The sequence below is a fragment of the Lutra lutra genome, chromosome 8 (assembly GCF_902655055.1).
Source record: "Lutra lutra chromosome 8, mLutLut1.2, whole genome shotgun sequence".
NCBI classification, from domain to species: Eukaryota; Metazoa; Chordata; class Mammalia; order Carnivora; family Mustelidae; genus Lutra; species Lutra lutra.
Window position 1 is genome coordinate 72,453,208 of NC_062285.1, and position 20,472 is coordinate 72,473,679.

The 20,472-nt window shown below is 35.6% G+C and overlaps 1 protein-coding gene across 18 annotated transcripts in view; it reads right to left on the reverse strand.

Annotated features, from left to right (window-relative positions):
• C2CD5 (C2 calcium dependent domain containing 5) overlaps window positions 1-20,472 on the reverse strand; it is a 104,299-nt gene that overhangs the window by 24,442 nt on the left and 59,385 nt on the right. For all 18 annotated transcript variants that reach the window (XM_047740123.1, XM_047740121.1, XM_047740119.1 and 15 more), the window contains 5 exons: window positions 17,020-17,134; window positions 13,454-13,549; window positions 10,635-10,826; window positions 6,251-6,437; window positions 2,147-2,311 (listed from right to left, as the gene is read on the reverse strand). In XM_047740123.1, coding sequence (XP_047596079.1) covers window positions 2,147-2,311; window positions 6,251-6,437; window positions 10,635-10,826; window positions 13,454-13,549; window positions 17,020-17,134 — 755 coding nt within the window. The remainder of the gene's footprint in view (window positions 1-2,146; window positions 2,312-6,250; window positions 6,438-10,634; window positions 10,827-13,453; window positions 13,550-17,019; window positions 17,135-20,472) is intronic.

Here is a 20,472-nt window from a genome sequence, read left to right on the forward strand (position 1 = left end):
AGTTTAAGATTTGGTTATGCTTCTGTCATTATATTATGGACCTAATAAAAGCAACTATCTAGGATTTAATGTATCTTAGATTCGTAATGAAATTTCACCACTGGTCCTGTTTGTTATTCTGAAAGTTTTGCACCTTTTGATACCTTTGTTTGCCTGAATTATCTCCAGTTAAGTGGGACTACATCTCTGCATTTGAAAGATTTTTCAGTATTGAGGAAAAAAAAAATCAAGGGCATTCACTTCAGCTGGAGCTACCTTCCTAGGACAAGAAACACACTGATCCACATTTTCAGGGTGGGCATACATTGTCTCAGAAGGAGAAAAGACGAAATTGTAATATGACTAGTGACCTACTACACTGACTTTGTCAAACAAATTCTGAGATGTTACGCTGAAATAAGGAGAGACGTATTAGAAAATCCATAAGCTAGTCTTTTTGTGGAAATATAGTCATATTCAATACATTAAATCTAGATACGCTGAAATTTTAAGAATCATGACAGATTTATTCCCTCCTCTAAAATGTACTGCTAATACAAAAGCTCAATAAATATTTATTGACTAGATGAAATAATTTAATTCATATTCTCTAAATATGTCTGACTTTAAAAGGCTCATAAAGCCAGACAGACACGTAAAAGCTAAGTGCAGTAATATGGAACAGGCCCTATGACAGAAGCACATACAGAAACACTAGGAATGTAACAGAGGAGGGGGTCAATTCTTCCTGTGGGAGGTCAGCATGGTAAGTACATAGTTGATGAACACTGGTAAGCAAGAGTTCAGCTGCTTTCATGAAGCCCTAACATAAAGCTTTGCAAATCATTCTCCCCAAGAGGCATAAACACTATTTGTCAAATATCAAAACATAATTATAAAAGAAAAATAACGTACTGCCAACAAGCAGTCAGTAGTGTTGTGTGGAAAACTTTTACAATGGCTATTTAAACATATAACATATTAACACACCAACTTTCTTAGTGAATTTAAAGAAGCTCTGTATCAGCGCTGTTCAACGGAAATACAGAGCACACCTCGTAGGTAATAAAATCAAAAAGAAACAAAGTCAATTTTAATAAAATACTTAATTCACTATATCCAAAAGATTACACTTTCAACATGTAATTAATATAAAAAAATACTTGAGACAATTTATATTCTTTTTCTATTAAGTCTTCAAAATCCAGTGTGTATTTTATGCTATAGCACCCCTCAGTTCAGACCAGACACATACCAAGTGCTCTGTAGTCACATGTGACCACTGTCTACCACCCTTAACAGTGTAGCACTGTCGTATCTTTGAAATTCCTCCCAGCTGAACTCTGTGAGAAAGCTGCAAGTCTGAAGCTAGAATGCAGATGCACTGTCCCAGATAACCAACCAAAATTCAATAGTGTGTATAAAATCAAATAGTCCCCATAATAATGTTATCCAAACACTTACTTTTTATCAAAGTATTTCATGATTGGACACTCATAAAAAAAACAAATAGATTCCTTCTAACTCCAACACTTCTTTCCTTCAATTCAGACTCTGGCTATGAGGCACCCTCAGAGTAAGAGACACTGTGACATCTCCTACAAACTTAGTATCAAAGACTGCCTATAGAAGTGGCGGGTAGGAAAATCCTGAGAAAGAAGCTAAAACTGAAAAATGGTGTATTCTTTCCCATTTTAAGCATATAAATAAGCAATCTTTCTTTTAACTAAAAATGAACATTTAAACCATTTATTTAATCAACAGGATACTACTGAACTGTTCAAGGCCTTAGAAATACTGCCCCCCAAGGGAGTTTCATTCTACTAGGAATAATAAGCAATGACAAATATAAAAGACATATTTCTTTGGGTTTACACACACACACACACACAGACAAGAGAAATAAAAAACAAACAAAAAAGATGGGTGGGGGTTATCAAAAATTGATGGAAGAATACAATTTTCAAATAATGCAGTCAGAGTCAGCTCCCTAAAAGGAGACATTTGAGCATGAACGTAAAGGGAGGTGAAAAGAAAGAGTAATGAGGACAGCAAATCTCAACAGTGAAAAAAAAATACCTTATGTCCAAAATAACGCCAAAATAAGCTAACCCATAAACAATAACTTACATAGTCACTAGTCACGATGTGGATTTATTTCACTTACCGGAGGATTGATTTCATATAATTCTTTATTCTTGGCAATTGTGTCATTTATCTTCTTTTGCATATGCGATATATGCTGTTCGTAGGAGCCATCATTAGGAGTCTTCCCAGCAATCTGAATGCCACCAGGCGTTGGTAAAGCTGCTAAATATACACCTGTGGCCGACTTGTAAAAATAATGGGGGAAATAATCAGAAAAAAATATCTAAAGAATAATAGTCCTTAAGTTTTGGGGCACCTGGGTGGCTCAGTGGGTTAAGCCGCTGCCTTCGGCTCAGGTCATGATCTCAGGGTCCTGGGATCGAGTCCCACATCGGGCTCTCTGCTCAGCAGGGAGCCTGCTTCCCTCTCTCTCTCTCTGCCTGCCTCTCTACTTGTGATCTCTCTCTGTCAAATAAATAAATAAAATCTTTAAAAAAAAAAAATAGTCCTTAAGTTTTCACATTTGTGAAAGATGTATTTGCCTTACAGGAAAAATATAATTAGCATCAGTGCATGTATTGGACGTACATTGGAAGAGTGCAGAAACACGTAACAGGAATTGGTTGCTTCTGGCGAGAATCCTGGGTAGGTAGGTGGGACAGCAATGAAAGAAGGATTTACTTTTCACTGCATACCCAGCAGCACTTTTCAATTTTTACCTTATGATTGTAAAAAATAAATTGCATTGAAAAATAGTGTAGAAAAAAAAGTTTAAAAGTTGTTGAAAAGTAAATGTTTCATGATTGATTAAATAATTCCCCTTTAAAGTGACAAAGAAAAGGGAAACTTTTGCAAAGCAAGTGAAGAAACTGAACTTCAAAAAGGACAGGAAACTTACTCAAGATCATACTGTCAATAAACGTGGAGAAGAGATTTGAATATGTTTCTCATTCTAAAATCCAAGAACCTGGGACACCTGGGTTGGTTAAGCTTCTGCCTTCAGCCCAGGTCACAATCCTGGGATTCTGGGAAGAAGCCCCGCCTCAGGCTCGATACTCAGCAGGGGAGCCTGATTCTCCCTCTCCTTCGGCCCCTCCCTCTTGCTTGCGGGCTCTTTCTCTCAAATTTGAAAAAAAAAAAATCTAAAGCCCGAGAACTTTTCATGATACCACCCCACCTTCATAATTACCGAGAAAGGAAACTACTTAATACAGATTTATTTTAAATATTTAATTAAATCACTATTAATCTCTGACTCTGTAATGGTACCACATGCCAGCAGTATTAGAAAACTATTAAGGGAAATACGAAACACAGTATTTTCACGCATACACACACACACACACACACACACACACACCCTTATGTGCATTTACATTTAAACATGCTTATATAAGCAAAGCAACAAATATATATATACAAGTATAAATATCAAATTGTTAACATCGAAGGAGTAGAATGTAGACAAGAAAAAGACATTTCTTTTAACTCTGGATACTTGTGTATTTTGAACTGTGTAATTTTTTTTTTTTTTAAGAGAGTGTATGCAAGTGAGTTGGGGGGGATGGGGGAGAGGAACAGAGAAGGAGAGAGAGAATCTTCAGCAGGCTCCATGCCCTGTTGAGCCAATGCAGGGCTCAATCTCCTAACCCTGAAATCATGATCTGAGCTGAAATCAAGAGTCAGACACTCCTGTGTGGGTTATTATTATTCTTTCTAATCAAATGCCAATTTCGTGAAAGTTCATCCTAAAAAGGGTATGATACTCTATGATGATGTCTGTGCAGTAGATGAAACTAATCCTTACAAGCTCTCTCTCCTGGTTTGTTTGTTAGTGCCCATGACTGTGTCTATGACCCAGTCTCTAATACTCAACCTCAGAACCCTCCCGCCATATGAAACTTTAGCACACCACCTCTAACACGTTCTAACTGTGCTCACTAACAAGGCAACAGCCCAGAAAGCTTGAGAACACAGACTCTGGAATAAGACAGGCCTAGGTTTGAAATTCAGTTCCAGTACGTGTAATCATACCACTTTGGACAAGTCTCAATCTATCACAGCATCCATTTTCCCCTCTAGTAAAGTAATCTTACATTCCTTCTGGAGTAGCACAGAGCCAGACACGCAGTAGACATTCATCAGAGATCAGTTATCATAGAAGCTACTCCTGGGGCCTTGAGACTTAAGTGCACAAGCTAAATAAACCACAGCACAAAGACCAAAATCTCAAACAATTGTAATGAGTGTCACTAGTGGTCAAGAAGGAAAAGACTAGCAAGAATCAGAAAAGGCAGTATTTTAGGCAGACACTGAAAAATTACACAAACTAGTTTACTGGGGCTCAACCACCATAAGTATTTGATACAGCTGGCACAATGCTCTTTAAATCTTTGGATCTGAATCAAGCTCTTAGTTCTCACAGACACCCACCAATAATGACAGTTTTGTATTCAGCCAAATTATACATGTATAATAATTGCTAAGCATGAGAGTTTTTAGATGAATGAATTATAATGAACACTTTCTTCACAAGTTAATCTAGATATCAAATATTTTAAAAGAGATTACTTTCATTAATCATTGCAAATTTCTCTTGTTATAGAATTCATGATTACCTGATTAGTTTATCATTATCACACAATTATCCCCTACATACAGCAATTTACATATTTGTAAATGCATGAACAGGAAATAGTTTAGCATTTAATCTACAAATGCATACTGAGAAAAAAAATTCAAGTTCTATAAATTTCTTTAAATTAAATTTCTATGCATCTCAGAAAGATGGCAGAGAATTCCAATTTGGAAAGTGCCAGTGTCACAGATAAAGATTCTAGCTAGCCAAGTGTCTAAAATAGGAGAGGATTTCCATAAATACTGTTAATCAGTTTCTACCTGGTCAGTATATATTGTGTAGGCACCTAGTTCTCTGGGTCTCAAACAACTTATAAAGACAACTCTCGCTTTACCCTATGATGACTTTCTAGTCAGAACTTCTTTTCTAATAAGACAAGGTGAACATAAAGCTGAGATAAAGACCTTCCCACTCCCTCACAATGTTTCTTTTTCTATTTTTTTTAAGTAGGTTCCACGCTGGGCATGGAGCCCAGTGCAGGCTCAGACTCATGACCCTGAGATCAGGACATGAGCTGGGATGAAGAGTCAGACGCTCAACCCACTGAAACACCCAGCACCCCTCTACTGCCTCGCAATATATCAACACTTAAGAAAAACATACTTAAAAAAAAAGAAAAAGAAAAAGAAACACATACTTCATTGCACATTCCACTATTGACCACAGGAGCACATTTATGATGAAACTTAATTCCGTATCCAGCCGTAGGCTATTTCATATGTATTGCTTTATTTTCTTCATACAACTAAATATTATTTTAGCATAGTGGTCCTCCCCCTCAGGGGTGACTGTGCCCCTGCAGGGACATCTGGTAATGTGTGGAAACATTTTTGTTCATCACACTAAAGGGAAGCCATGAGCATTTAGTGGGCGGAGGCCAGGGTGGCTGCTAAACATTCTACAGTGACCACGACAGCCTCCTACAATGAAGAGGGTTCCAATCCTGAATGTCAACTGTGCTGAGGAGAAATCTTGTCTTAGCAATGCGTAAAAAATAATAACGTCCAGAAAAAATGATGACCCACTTACTAAATAAGCTACACGTGATAATTTTTAGAAATGTGACTATTGAGATTGTCAGAATATAACAATATAATAATAGAAATATAAAATTCTATATAATTTCATTAATTGAATTTTAAATAATTCATAATTATAAAAATAAAATGTTTAAAAGCCTATCACCCTACTTTTTACTTCCTATAATGTCCCAACCCTTAAAGATCTTAATGCCAGTTTTTTTTTTTTTTTTTAAGATTTTATTTATTTATTTGACAGAGAGAAATCACAAGTAGGCAGAGAGGCAAGCAGAGAGAGAGGAGGAAGCAGGCTCCCCGCCAAGCGGAAAGCCCGATGCGGGGCCCGAACCCAGGACCTGGGATCATGACCTGAGCCGAAGGCAGCGGCTCAACCCACTGAGCCACCCAGGCGCCCCTTAATGCCAGTTTTTTGAAATAAGTCCTTTTAAAAGACTCTTTGAATCACATGAAACAATCTATTACAACTACAGGAATCACAAAACAAAACCAAAACATCTAAACTTACCGCTAAGCCCATCAACATATTTTCACCCACTGTGATCTGAATTCTCAGTCCAAATAAAGCATTCATTCCTTTGAGTTTTAGCTTATTCATTAGCTGAGTATGTACTTCATATTCCATAAATGGCAACAGATTACTGATAGCTGTGGCATTTGCTTCTGCCTGTGCTTTCTTTTTCAAGCGACATAACCTGTTAAGGAAAATAATTCAGTCACTAGACAGTATTCTTGGTACTATCTCAAGAAATGTCCAATTTTTAAAACTTTCTGTAAGTGTACTTAATTAAAACATTTACTTGTTTCAAATGGGCTTATTAAGTTATATCAATAATCTTTTCTGTCAGTTTTTTCATTGTGTATGCTTTTGCTAAAAGTCTTATCTTAATGAAAAAGAAAATCTCAAAAATCTCTAGAAATGAAAAAATTACCAGTCAAAATCACTAGAGAATATAATTTAAAATCTTAGGTTTCATAACTCCATGTGGTCATATGATGAACGGACAGCAAAGGAAAAAAGTTAATTTATTCATTCAAAGAACACAAAACTTCCCTGAGCATCTACCATGTGCCAGGCCCTGTTCTAGATAGTGAGCACTAATCAACAAACAAAACACAGAGCCCCTGTTCTCATGGTTACATTCCAGTGGAGGGGGATGGGAATAAACAAAGAAACAAGGTAAGGTTGGATTTTGTTGAAGACTCAGATGTCTGAAGAAAATGAACCAGGTGTCGTGAATTGGAATAACCGGAGAGAAGGCCTCACAGGAGAGATGACACCTGACTTGGGATCTTAAAAACAAGATGGAACCAAGAAAGCTAGAGAAACACAATTAGGGAATGGGGCTGACATATTAGCAGAACCAAAAGGAAACCACTATGCTAAAGTGAAGGGAGCAAGGGTGAGAGCAGCATGGATGGGGGTGCAGTTAAACGGGGACATGATCATGTTAGGGGCTTACAGGTCATGCTAAGCAATCTGATTTATTCTACCAGCAATGAGAAATTCAGGTAGGTTTTTAAGTAGTAACATGATCCAATTTATGTTTTAAGGTATCATTTATATTCCTACACAGAACATGGAATAAGGATGACAGAACTGATGAGGAAATGGTAACAAAAAGCAATTTAGGTGACAGACAATGACAGCTTAGACTAAAAAGGTAGCAGTAAAGATAAAGGAAAGACCCCAAACTAATAAAGGGTATTAATGTTAGTAGTTACCAATCTTCAACTTGAGAGTTCATTAAAAAACAATCACTAGGACCCATCCCCAGAGTTTCTCATTCGATAGGTCTGGAGTAGAGCCTGAGAATCGGCATTTCTATAAGTTCTCTCAAGGATGGTGATCCTACTAATCTAGGGATGACACTCTGAAAACTGCTGGTGGACATTAACTCCCTCCTACCTAAAACAAACAAAAAACTGGATAAATTATGCATTTCTAAGAATCTTCTTAAAAGCATCACAGGACGAGGGCAGGGGGTTAGTGGAGAGTATAAACATAAGGAGACAGCACAATGAGGTTCTTTTGTGGTAAGGGAACACAGTTCTGTGTCTTAAGTATGGTGGTGGTTACACAAATCTACCTGTGGGATAAAGTTGCATAGAATTATACATATACACACAAATACACAAATGAATGCAAATTTTAAAAAGTGTAAAAACTGAGTAAGGTCTGTAGTATGGTTAACAGTTAACAATGTTAATTAACTGTTAACAATTAACAATGTTAATTTCCTAGTTGATATTCTACTATAGCTGTATAAAATGCCACCAATGAAGGAAGCTGGGTAAAGACTACATGGGATTCTTTGTACCACTTTTGCAACTTTCTGTGAGCCTATCACAGTCTAAGGAAACAAAACACAATGAATAATAATGAAAAGAAATAACAGAATAAAAAAATTTTTCAGATATTAAAGCTATCCATTAAAGAGGCAGTCACAGGTTATAACATATAAGAAAAGATTTGAAAAAGAACAAAATGAAACTGACAGAAATAAAAAAAGATTATCAAAAATTTAAAACCCCAATTATTGGGCTTACTAGAATATTAGAGACAGCTGATGAGAGAATTAAATATAGATAAGAAAGTATCCAAAATATGACATAGACAAAATGACAGAAAATACAGACAAGAGAGTAACACAAAGAAGGTAGTGAGAAAGTCTAACATTTTTAATTTCAGTATCAAGAAGAGAGAAGAGATGAAACATAGGAGAACTAATATCTAAAAACTGTCTAAAGCACATCAAAGAATCTACAGATTCAAGAATCCCAATATACAGCAATTAAGATAAAAGAATTCCATACCTAACATTTCACAGGGAAATTGCAGAAAACCAAAGACAAACAGAATAACTCACACATAGCCTGGTTGTGGGGGAGGGGGACAAATAATAAAAGTTAATCTAATAGGTTATCTCTCAATAGTAGTAATGAAAACCAGATGGCAATGGAAGGGTATCTTCAATGTGCTACAAGAAAATAAATGGCAGCCCAAAACCTTTTCAAGGTAAGTAAATATTTTCAGACAAGCAAAATAGACAGTTCACCAGCAGCAGACCCATCAAAAAAAAAAAAAAAAAAATACTAAAGGGTATTAGCAAAAGAAAAACAATCCCAAATAGAAGGTCCAAGATGTAAGAGGAAATGAAAGCAAATGTAAATAGATCAGAAATACATTTGAAAATAAAACTTGGGGTGCCTGGGTGGCTCAGTGGTTTAAAGCCTCTGCCTTCAGCTCAGTTCATGATCCCAGAGTCCTGGGATCAAGCCCTGCATTGGGCTCTCTGCTCAGTGGGGAGCCTGCTTCCTCCTCTCTCTGCCTGTCTCTCTGCTTACTTGTGATCTCTGTCTGTCAAATAAATAAATAAAATCTTAAAAAAGAAAAGAAAACTCAACATGACTTTGTAAAATAACTCTGATGCAGAGAGGTTAGGCAGGAGGACAGTGTCAAAGAATACCACATTTGACATGAAGAATTAGACACAACAAGGGGATCATTATTAAAATAAAGAAGGCTAGGGGTGCCTGAGTGGTTCAGTCAGTTAAGAGTCTGCTTTGACTCGGGTCATGATCCCAGCGTCCTGGGATCGAGTCCCACATCAGGCTCCTTGCTCAGAGGGGACCCTGCTTCTCCCTCTGCCTGCTGCTCCTCCAGCTTGTGTTCTCTCTCTCTGATAAATAAATAATAAATAAATAAGTAAACAAAATCTTTTAAAAATAAATAATAACAATAAAATAAAATAATATAAAATAAAATAAAGAAGGCTAATATGAAAGAAGTGGAGAAAAATCAGTGGTTCAAAAAGTAAATGACACCTACAAGACTTCAAAGTTGGGTATGAAAGTATATGAGTCTGAAGCTCAGAAGAAAGTTCTGGACTAGAGTTGTAAATGTGAGAGTCACAAACATACAGAAAGCACACAGACCTACAGGAGTTGATGAGTTCAACTGGGGAGAGAGCTTTGAGAAGAGGGTCCAGACCCATGGCCTTTCTAGGATCAATAAAAGGAGGAGGAATCAACAAGGAGACTAAGGATTATGCAAAAAGGTAGGAAAAACCTAGGGCAGGTGGTGGCAGGGGGCACTATGAAGTCAAGAAGTATGAAGGAGAAAATGATCAACTGTATGATACTGCTGAGATGTCAAGTAAGAGGAAGACAGAACTGCTCAATGGATTTGGCAACCTGGCAGTAGTTAGTGACCTAGACAGTAACAGCTACTTCCTGCATGACAACCACAATTTATCATGTCCTATCTAGGACATTTTTTTTTTTAAAGATTTTATTTATTTGACAGAGAGAGATCACAAGTAGACAGAGAGGCAGGCAGAGAGAGAGGAGAGGGAAGCAGGCTCCCTGCTGAGCAGAGAGCCCGATGCGGGACTCGATCCCAGGACCCTGAGATCATGACCCGAGCCGAAGGCAGCAGCTTAACCCACTAGGCCACCCAGGCGCCCCTATCCAGGACATTTTAAAAGGGACTGTCAACAGCTAAATGAATTAATAAAAGAAATACTAGATGGCATTGTTCTTTAAAAGAAAAAAAATTAATTTCTAAAATGTGTTACATAATGCTCTTAAAATAGAGACACATTACTAGCCCACAACAAGTTAATTAGTAATCTTCATAATAATAAATGTCTGTACAGAATTTAAATGTTTAAAACTGCTTTTGTATATGAACTTTTTTGAGTTTTATAAAGAGCGTATTCTTCCTCCCAAATTTGTATGTGATTAAACACAAGATTCAGATAGCATTGCCCAGTCTGCCCAGGATCACACAGGTAGGAAGGAGTACAGCTGACATTTGAAACATGTCTATTTGACTTCATACTCCATAACTCTTTTAAGGACCCTAAGCAGTGTTTGCGTAAATATACCTTGCTTGAATAAGACAACCTTTTCCAATAACGGTTGCATCTATTGGGAGGTCTATAGTTGTAAAGAGAACATCAGGAACTTTTTGTTTCCTGCAGTTATAGCAGTACGTGAGATGAGCTGGGAATGGCATATTCAGTTCATCATATGGTATGTGGCAAAAGCCACAGCCAGCAGGCAAATTTTCTTCTAGCCTGTATGAATACACAAAGAAAACAAATGAAGACGTCTTTAAAATTCTATGCATTTTTCTCAAAAACATTTCTTATATACAATACTTATATACACACTACACTGCAACTTCTACCACCGTAGGTTATGAGAGTACCACTATGTCTACTAGAATTAAAAATGACCATGAAATCAGAACCATACTCTTTCGTATGAGAGAAAAGACTTACATAAGTAGCCACTGATTTGCATCAATTCATAAGTTTGAGGATGTCCCACCTGACAAAAACCACTATTATCCCAAAGGTTGCTCTTTGTGATACAACATAAAAACACATAGTTAGATACCAATTTAACTCAAATATAATCACACACACACACACACACACACACACAAAATTCCCAAGGAAGAAAAACCTCTTTAACCAGACAATCTAACAATTTGAAAAAAAAAAAAAAAAATTATGATAAAAACAAACCTATTTAAAAATTTAAAAAGTCAAAATAGGCATAATCTAACATTCCTAATTTCTAGTGACTGCTTTAAGATTTCGGAGAACCATTTCACAAACAACATATATATCATATATAAACCACAAAGGACCATACACAAACTTCCCAATCACTGTAAAATGTTTGTTGTGATAATGTTTATGAATTCATTTTAGAATGATTAAGTATTTTTTTCACTCATCAAATATCAGGAAATTCAGGGAACAACAGAAATGAAAGCAAAAGGAAGTTCATGGAGAACTCCAGACTTTCACAAAGCCACACCTTCTAGGGCTCCGGAAAGACATGGGTTCTCAATTCACTCCAAGCTAAAGTGACCTGTTAGTAGAAGTTGAAACTTGGCAAGTGGACAAATTAAAGAGAAAGGAAAGTTGTACTGTATCTATTATGAGTCAGGCTTCTTGCAAATTCCTTGTACATATTATTTCACTAAATATCCACAATAACCCTCTAAATCTAATCACTCCCAGATATTCTTCTTTTATTGTTGAGATGGCATTCTGGTATATTAGAAGTAATAGAGAAATCAAACAGATTCTAAGTGGAGTTGTGTGACCTCGCACAAGTCATTTAACCTCTCAGAGACTCATCTATAAAACTAGAATAATAATACTTACCCAGAAAGGCTAATAAGCATAGCTAAATACACCCAATATAATGTGCAGCAAACAGTAACAAAAACTAGTTCTTCTTGGCCTGAAACTAACTGGAGATACTAAGTAACTTGTTCAGTCACACTAAATACTAAGTAGCAGACCTCAGATTCTAATGTCAGGTTGTTTGAACAAAAGCCTATGTGTTACAAAAAGGCATAAAAGGATGAAAACTGGGGCAATTTTTAACTAAACACCTCTCAGAAATTTGAACTTAAGTGATTTAATATTATAGGTATAAAAATAGAAGTATTTAAATTTAGGAAAACATTTGAAATACGAAATCTAGAAAAGGGACTATCTCTGAATATTGAGATCATGGGGAATGTTTTCTTCCTTCTACTTTCCTATATTTTTCAAATTTTCTCTAATAAGCAGAAATAATTGTATAGCAAGAAAAAAGGGCATTTTCCTCTTTTGCAGATAGGGATGGTATCTGTTGCACTAGAATGCCATAAAACAGAATTCACTGTATCCACCCAAGCCAGAATATCAAAATAATCAAGCTGCATGGGAAAGGTCATTTGTTAAATCAGACTTCTAACCACTCAAGAATGAAAATCAACTGACATGTGTCAGAACTATGGAGCATCACTTGGACAACTCACCAGCAGGCAGTTTTCTCAACAGAACACTCTGATTTTTAATATACTTCACAATGTTCCACATATCTATTTTCCTATTTATGATGACTTTCAATGCTCAGTAATATATTATGGTCAAAATCTATTTTTAATACAAGCTAAAGAAGAAACCGACCAAGGTCTTCTGTTTGCCTGCCTGAGCTAGAATATTTTTGTTATACAGAGACTTGCAAATTTACACTAAAAATAAAGCAAGTATGCAAACAGTGGAGTAAGGGGTAATTAAAATTTACATTATCCAGGTATACTCTGGCACCAAACAAACAGTTTTCTGTACGTGTATTTGATAATCTCATCTGTTTATGGGAAGCATTTTTTACATTTATGGAAGCCTACAGATAAAGGGATGAATAAATAAACTAAAAAGTAATCTCATTTAATTTCACTTTCACTTTCTCTTTCACAAACATTAAAGTTATACTTCACTTTCTAGGAACTTTTATATATAATTTTGGTAAAATAGTGTTTTGTTTTATAAATTATAAATTTTCTTTATGCAAATTGTTTTATGACCTTTTTCTGTTTCAGAGGTAAGACAAAGGGAAAGGAAAAAATCAAAAATTATTTCTATACTGTAACAAACAAAAAAATATATACTTGAAATTCTTTGATAGTCACACATGTAATTTATCAAGATACTAGGAAAACTATAATAAGGTGTGTCATGTAGTATAGAACTCAGTATTTCTTTAGGTAAAAAGCAGTAAAGTGCCCTGGTCCTGATCCCTACAGTGTACCACTGAAACCCACCCTCATACAGAACTATCCTGGCTCTAAAGTTAAAAGTCAACTTCTCCCTTCCTTGCCCTTAGAGAAAAGAAGCAAGGCTGCCATGACAACCTCTGTTCCAAACAGCCCTCCACGGTGCCATCCTGCAGAAATCTAGGGTTGAGTACAGCTGCCGTGCCGGATGCAGATAAAATACAGACCTCTTCACTATAAGAGAAAAAAATATTAAATAGTTATTATCTCCAGGCAGCCTAGCTTTGGAAAGTGTTCAATATCAAAGTGATTATAAGGGTGACAATTTAAATTCAAGTTAAACTCTACTAAATATTAATCATATCATAGGATTATCTCCTACCCTAGAATAAAAAATAGAAATAATTATTAAAATGAAAAGGGCAAGTGTTACTACTTTAGAAGTATAAAAGATAAAGTATAATATTAATGACAATAAATTCCTTTAAAATATGGTAAATCTGACAAATACTGAAATGTTTCAAAATAAAAGTAACAAATTATATTGCTGAATTCAGCAATAATCCATAAAACTATATTAAAGCACTCTTTAAATGACATTAAAGTTTATTAAAGTTACTTTAAAAGCTTAATATGTAATGATCAATGTCATTATTGCTATACCTTACTTTAAACTTAATAACAAAATGTATTTGAAACAAATAGTATTCAAAATACACTAAATGGAGCTTAAACTACATCATTATATGTATGATAAAAAGTGATTTTCAAAAGAATTCTTTCTTTATTACATATTACCTAATTTTAAATGATCAATAAAATTATTGAATGAGATCACCTAAAGCAAATGACAAAAGTAGCAGTCAAGGGACAAAATGATGAAAACAAAGTACAAACGGACCAGAACCCTGAAAGGACATGAAAGAAATGGTCACTTGATTTGTAATTGAGTAGAGAGAGGCCAGGCTTAAAATGTTTAAGTGGGCACTGGAAATGCCAAAGAATAATGTGGAGCCGCGGAGAGTACTGGATTAAGTAAGAAGGAGCTATGAGAGCAGAAGTACATTTCAGAGAGTTTATCCAGTAATAGTAAATCGGATGGATTAGAACAGAAAAAAAAAAATGTGTAGATAGATAGGATTTAAACACAAAGACTTGTTTTGAGGTCCAGAGGGAAAAAAGAAGCTTGAATCAGGTGAATTCAAACGTCTAGGTAAATTGACTCCTTTCTGTAGATCCCTGGATCTATCTGTGACCTATCCCCTGCCACACTGAATCTACACCTCTGGACTTCTCTGTATGCTATTCTTCCGCCCTGGAACACTCCCCTCATGCCTCCTCTCTTCATTCACATAATTCACACTCATTCCCTGAGATTTAGTTTGAAGTTTCAGTTACTTCATTAACACTTTTTCTTTCCTTTTTTTTTTTTCATTAACACTTTCTTCCGATCTTACTTCTAAACTCCAACCCTCTAGATCCCACAGCATCTCTATCATAAAATGTGTTATACTTGTCATAATCCTCCAGGAGAAATGAATCTGATGGCAAGAACTAACTTTTAAGGGCTCCTGGGTGGCTCAGTTGGTTAAGTGTCCCACTCTCGATTTCAGTTCACATCATGATCTCTGGGTCATGGGATTAAGCCCTGAGTCAGTCTCTGTGCTTAGGAGTCTCTCTCTTCCGATGCCCCTCCCCCCTGCACTCTCTAATAAATAAAATCTTTAAAAAACAAAACCAAACCAAAAAACCCACCACTACATATTTTAAAATTATAACCCTAGAGGGCACCTGGGTGGCTCAGTGGGTTAAGCCTCTGCCTTCAGCTCAGGTTATGATCCCAGGGGCCTGGGATGGAGTCCCGCATCAGGCTCCCTGCTCAGCGGGGAGCCTGCTTCCCTCCCCTACCCAGCCTCTGCCTGTCTCTCTGCCTGCTTGTGATCTCTCTCTGTCAAATAAATAAATAAAATCTTTTTTAAAAATTAAAAAAAAAACAAAAACTATAACCCTAGGAACTGAAAGCATATGACACTAAAACTATGAATGAGCCAAGACTATCTACTGGGAAGTAAGGCAGGATAAGCATAAAAAATTATTAGTTTAACACAAGTAGAACAGCTACACTGGGGCAAGAAGGTGCAAGAACATCATACATAGTCAGCCGAAGAAAAGAAAGGGCCCTCAGAAGATGAAACAGCATGTCTCTGTAATGTCCACATTTACTGGAGTCTAATCATTTTTCTCCTAACAATAAAGACCACAAAAGCACAAGAGAACTACCGATGTAACAGCTGACAGTAAGAATTATTCAAGAATAGGTGGAAAAATAAGATAGCAGAAGGTCAAACAATTTCTAGAGGATATCTGTTATAAACATTTTTTTTAAAAGATTTTATTTATTTATTTGACAGAGAGAGAGTACAAGTATGCAGAGCAGCAGGCAGAGGGAGAGGGAGAAGCAGACTCCCAGCTGAGTAGGGAGCCCAATGCGGGGCTCCATCCCAGGACCTTGGGATCATGACCTGAGCCACCCAGGAGTCCCTGTTATAAACTTTTTGAGGGGCTGAAAACAGGGTTCATCAATAGCAGTCATAAAGTTAAATCAGAACCTGAGTAAGGAACTGGGCAAAGTCTTGGTCAAGGTAAGAGTCAAAATAAGCCAGATGTAAATGGGCAAATGAGATGGATGGAAAATACCAAGCTGTGATCCAAGAGTGAAATTTTATAGTTTCAAAATTTTTAAAGGTAAACAGTTTTGAGCAATAATGAAGTCCAAAATGTCGTTGAAAGTTAAGTGGGGATAGAGGAGGACTTATGAATGAGAAAGCACAAGGTCAAGCTGTTGGAAGGAGGGTAATCATGTTCAATTGGTGGAGATAGCAGAGAATTAAGAAAGGCAGAAGAATATTTTGGAGGCAGTAAAGTCTGAACTGTGGAATGGCAAGGACTTTAAAGTAACAGAGTTTGTTGAAAGGAAAGGTAGAAGAAAAAGGAATTGAGAGTAAGGGTATGGAATTCCCTTTCTAACTTGACAGAGACAAGAAGGATGATGTGTTGGCAGGGTTAGTGAAAGAAGGCAGAAAGAGTTTACAGACAAACTTAAGAGACAAATGGCAGTTCATTTACAAGAGATCAAGGGTCCCAATATTCCAGAGGAAGGAATTAGCAGGGTCACAAAATGGAGTAGTTGGCCTAGAATTAATACTTGCTAAGTGCCAGTATCAATTCTCATTTAATTCTTCAATAACCTTAATTGATAGGTGGTCATTATCTTCATTTCAATCTATAAATTGAGGCTCAGAGGAGTAGTTACTTTCCCAAAGTTTTACAGCAATTTTTTTTAAAAGATTTTATTTATTTATTTGACAGACAGATCACAAGTAGGCAGAGAGGCAGGCAGAGAGAGAGAGGAGGAAGCAGGCTCCCTGCGGAGCAGAGAGCCCGACGCGGGGCTCGATCCCAGGACCCTGGGATCATGACCTGAGCCTAAGGCAGAGGCTTTAACCCACTGAGCCACCCAGGCGCCCCAAGTTTTACAGCAATTTAGTGGCAAACGTGGCACATGGACCTCGGTCTGATGTACTCCCAAGGCCCATGCTCCTAGATCATGACACAATTCTTTTCTCTATACTTGCATAAAACTTTTACCCTTTCAGATGACAATCTGTAAATTACAGCATCTAGGAAATCAAGTTATCATTTACCAGATGCTAGTTGATTCACTGTAGCCCACTACAGCATGACAGCCTAATGCTTTAGCATGTGATTTTATTTCTTGTCTGATTTCTGCCCACCACGCATCTCGAGTTTCTGGTTCATCTGAAAAATAAATTTTAAATCAGTTCACTATTCAATAGCACATTGTCTATATGATAAAGAAATGTTTAAAATGAACATACTTTGGAAGGCAAAGACATACTGGTCTATAACAGATTTTAAAACTAACTTCACATGTTTAAAATGTTATTTCTCAAAAGGTTTATTAACATTTTAATTCAATGTTACTTCCAAAAAAGTTTAACATTTTAAACTTGATTGATAGAAAATAAACCAGCTAGTTCTACTTGCTTTATTACTTCAGGGGACATCTATAGAGAGGTATTTTATTACCTACAACTTAAAATGTAGACCCAGAGTTTCCAGATTCTAATCCTAAACTGAGAGGATATTCTGTGTATCACTCACCTTGCTCAGTGAACATTTTGAGTCATATCCATAAATTTAATTTAAATTCTGATTTCATTTCCTGGTACCTATTTTTTTTTTTATAACCCACTATATTCTAGGTTCTTTCCAAGGCAAATGTTTGTCAATGTTAAAAAAGAGAAAGCCATGTAGCCATCCTTGTGGGTCCTAAAGCAAAGTAACAAGAAATGAAGGAACTAGCCAATTTAAAAATAAAGAAAGCAAATACATTTAAAGATTATTACAAATAATTTGGTTAATGTATATAAGGACAAATTTCAGTTAGTACATTATAACTTCATATATGGTTCTGTAATTAAGAAAATGCCTCAGAATCACAGCACTGCGTTTTATTACCACAGAGGAGTCCAATATTGCTTGTAATAGAGCATTATAAATGGAGCATCTGGCACACATCCTTCCTAATCACTTGCATTTATCTGCAAAGTACTGGTGAAGAGCAGCTGCAAATTATAGTAACATTTCATGTGCAAAGATGTTAAAAACAGAAACAGTCTATAATGAGCATATCCCAATGTGTTTCTTTTGGGGGCCCATTCCATTTGGGAACAATTTGGGATAGAAAAAACTTAATCTAACTCAAAATAGGATGCTAACCTCCTGCTGTAAATTTTCCATATAAAAGGCACTATTAAAACTGAAAATCAAACAATCCAAAAGCTTTCTTTTTTGAATTTCAGTACATACTCAGTTTTCAAAATGTTTTTTAAATAAGCAGAATAAGGAGAATTATACTCACTAGTAAAATACTGATGACAGTAAAATAAAGAAAGGTTAAGAGGCTTGTTATAGCTGACATTCCTAGGATGTAATTTTGTTTCCTCCACAGGGAGGAGGATCAGCAAAATAGAGAAATGAGATAAAAGCCAGAGCTACAAATGATGCCAGCCAGTTCTTGTATTAAAGTTTTGGATCCAAGACAGAGCTACACTAAAACTTTCTTTCAGAAAAAAAAAAACAAAGAAATCCAGACTCCAGGAAACTGAGGAAGAGATCCAAGGACAAGATAAAATAAAGAAAGAAGAAAAATAGAAAAGACTACAATATGGTATTAGCAATCAATATTATGAATTAAGAAAAGTGTAAGGCAATTAGGTAGCCCTATTTTGTGTAAGAAATGTGTAAGGCAATTAGGTAGCACATACATTATTATGTTAGAGAATTTCTTCATATTCCCCCTGAAATACAGACATTAACAGCACAAATACACTCTCAAATCCATTCTCTTTTTTAGGTATACGTGTTCCCAGACCAATTTGGGTATCTATTTAATGTCTTCCTTTCTTAATAAGGGAATTTTTATCATAAGACAAAAATTTACTCAAGCAGTTGCTCAATCTATCAACTTATTTATGATTCTCTAAAAGTAAGTATCATAGATGATAATAGAAATACATCTCAGTTTGAAAAACAACAATTTTCCCTCAAAAGCTGTGTAAAATAAAGTTTAACTTTTCTTTAAAAACACTAGTAGAACCTACTATTTACTTTTTAAACCTTTCTGGGAATTTAAAATATTATTTGCTAAAGCAAATAACTGTATACTATGTTTCTATAAAAGCAGATTTTCTCACAGATTTGCCTACATCTGTGCCACAAGTAATACATGGTAGCCTTTCTGTTTTAAATTGAATTTTACAGAAAGTAATCTATAACATTATTTTTTAAATTAATTTTAAAAAAATGGAGGAAGTTACTTATTTTAAGTTCAGGATATATTTATTTAGAAATGGCCAGCATGTCCAAATGGGAAAGTAGGTAATAATTACTATGAAATACATATAACCACATAGAATACAAAGTTTATATACATCAAACTTACCTTGGTATAACACACAAAATAATCAGATAATTAAACCAAACACTATGAAAGAGTAAGTGGCTGATTTAAAAAAAATAATAAACAAAACAAAAAGTTGAATGCAGCGCAAGTGGAGCATTCATATTCTTCTGGCAAGTTCACAAGCAGCCTTTATTTTGACACATGAGCCACACAACTGCACATGGGGATGCCATTGTTGTATTTAATACAATATTTACAAGTTTAATAAAAGCTAAAGAGTTACATAACAGGGGAGCTAAGGAAGCAAATGGCATATGTCCACACTCCAAAGAATTTGTTAAATTTTGTTTTTGGCTTAAGCAAAAGCTCAGAGAACAAAGGGTTTTGCAAAGCATATTCAGCAGACAGGAGCCAGAAACAGTGGATATTTTGGCGCATGCTTGGATCAAGTGACAGTACAGACTGAAAACTATGGCAGCTCACTGAAATGGTTACAGAAAGTAATGGCCCTAGATTCTAGGTGAAAGCAAGGCAAGCATACAGTAGGGAGCACTTCATCACAAACTAGGAATTGAATTAACAATAATTATCTACAACTGTAAGCAAGAAGCCAAAGGATGAATTTGTTGACTATTAAATTTAGGGGTTATTTAATTAAAATAAAATTAAGAATAATCAATTTAATTAATATTAAAAAATTAAATTTATCTTCAAAGTCTATATATTTATGGCAGAGATGAGCCAGAGAATATTCACATAGTAATGATTCAGCCTAACTTATATAACTGAAGATTCAGAAATATCACCATATTTAATCCTATAATAGAATTTTTAAAGCTTAAAAGCTATTAACTGTATTCTTATGAGAGGAAACATACTAGTTGAATTTGAATTGTTTTATCACTCTCCAAAAGTCAAAACTGAGAATCTACTATACTCACATAAAGGCAAAAACAAAGAGTCTGGCTTAAAAATTTATGGCAACTATACATGCCACTCATGAAACTGGATACAATTTAGTCACTTGAAGGAAATACAGCTGAGATGTGAAGGTCGCAATTAATCAACAATTCACAGATGTCAAGAAAAAAATATCTTCACTTTAAATACCATGCTCCTCCTAATAATCCATAGAATTATTTATAATTTTAAAAAGACCTCATTTTAG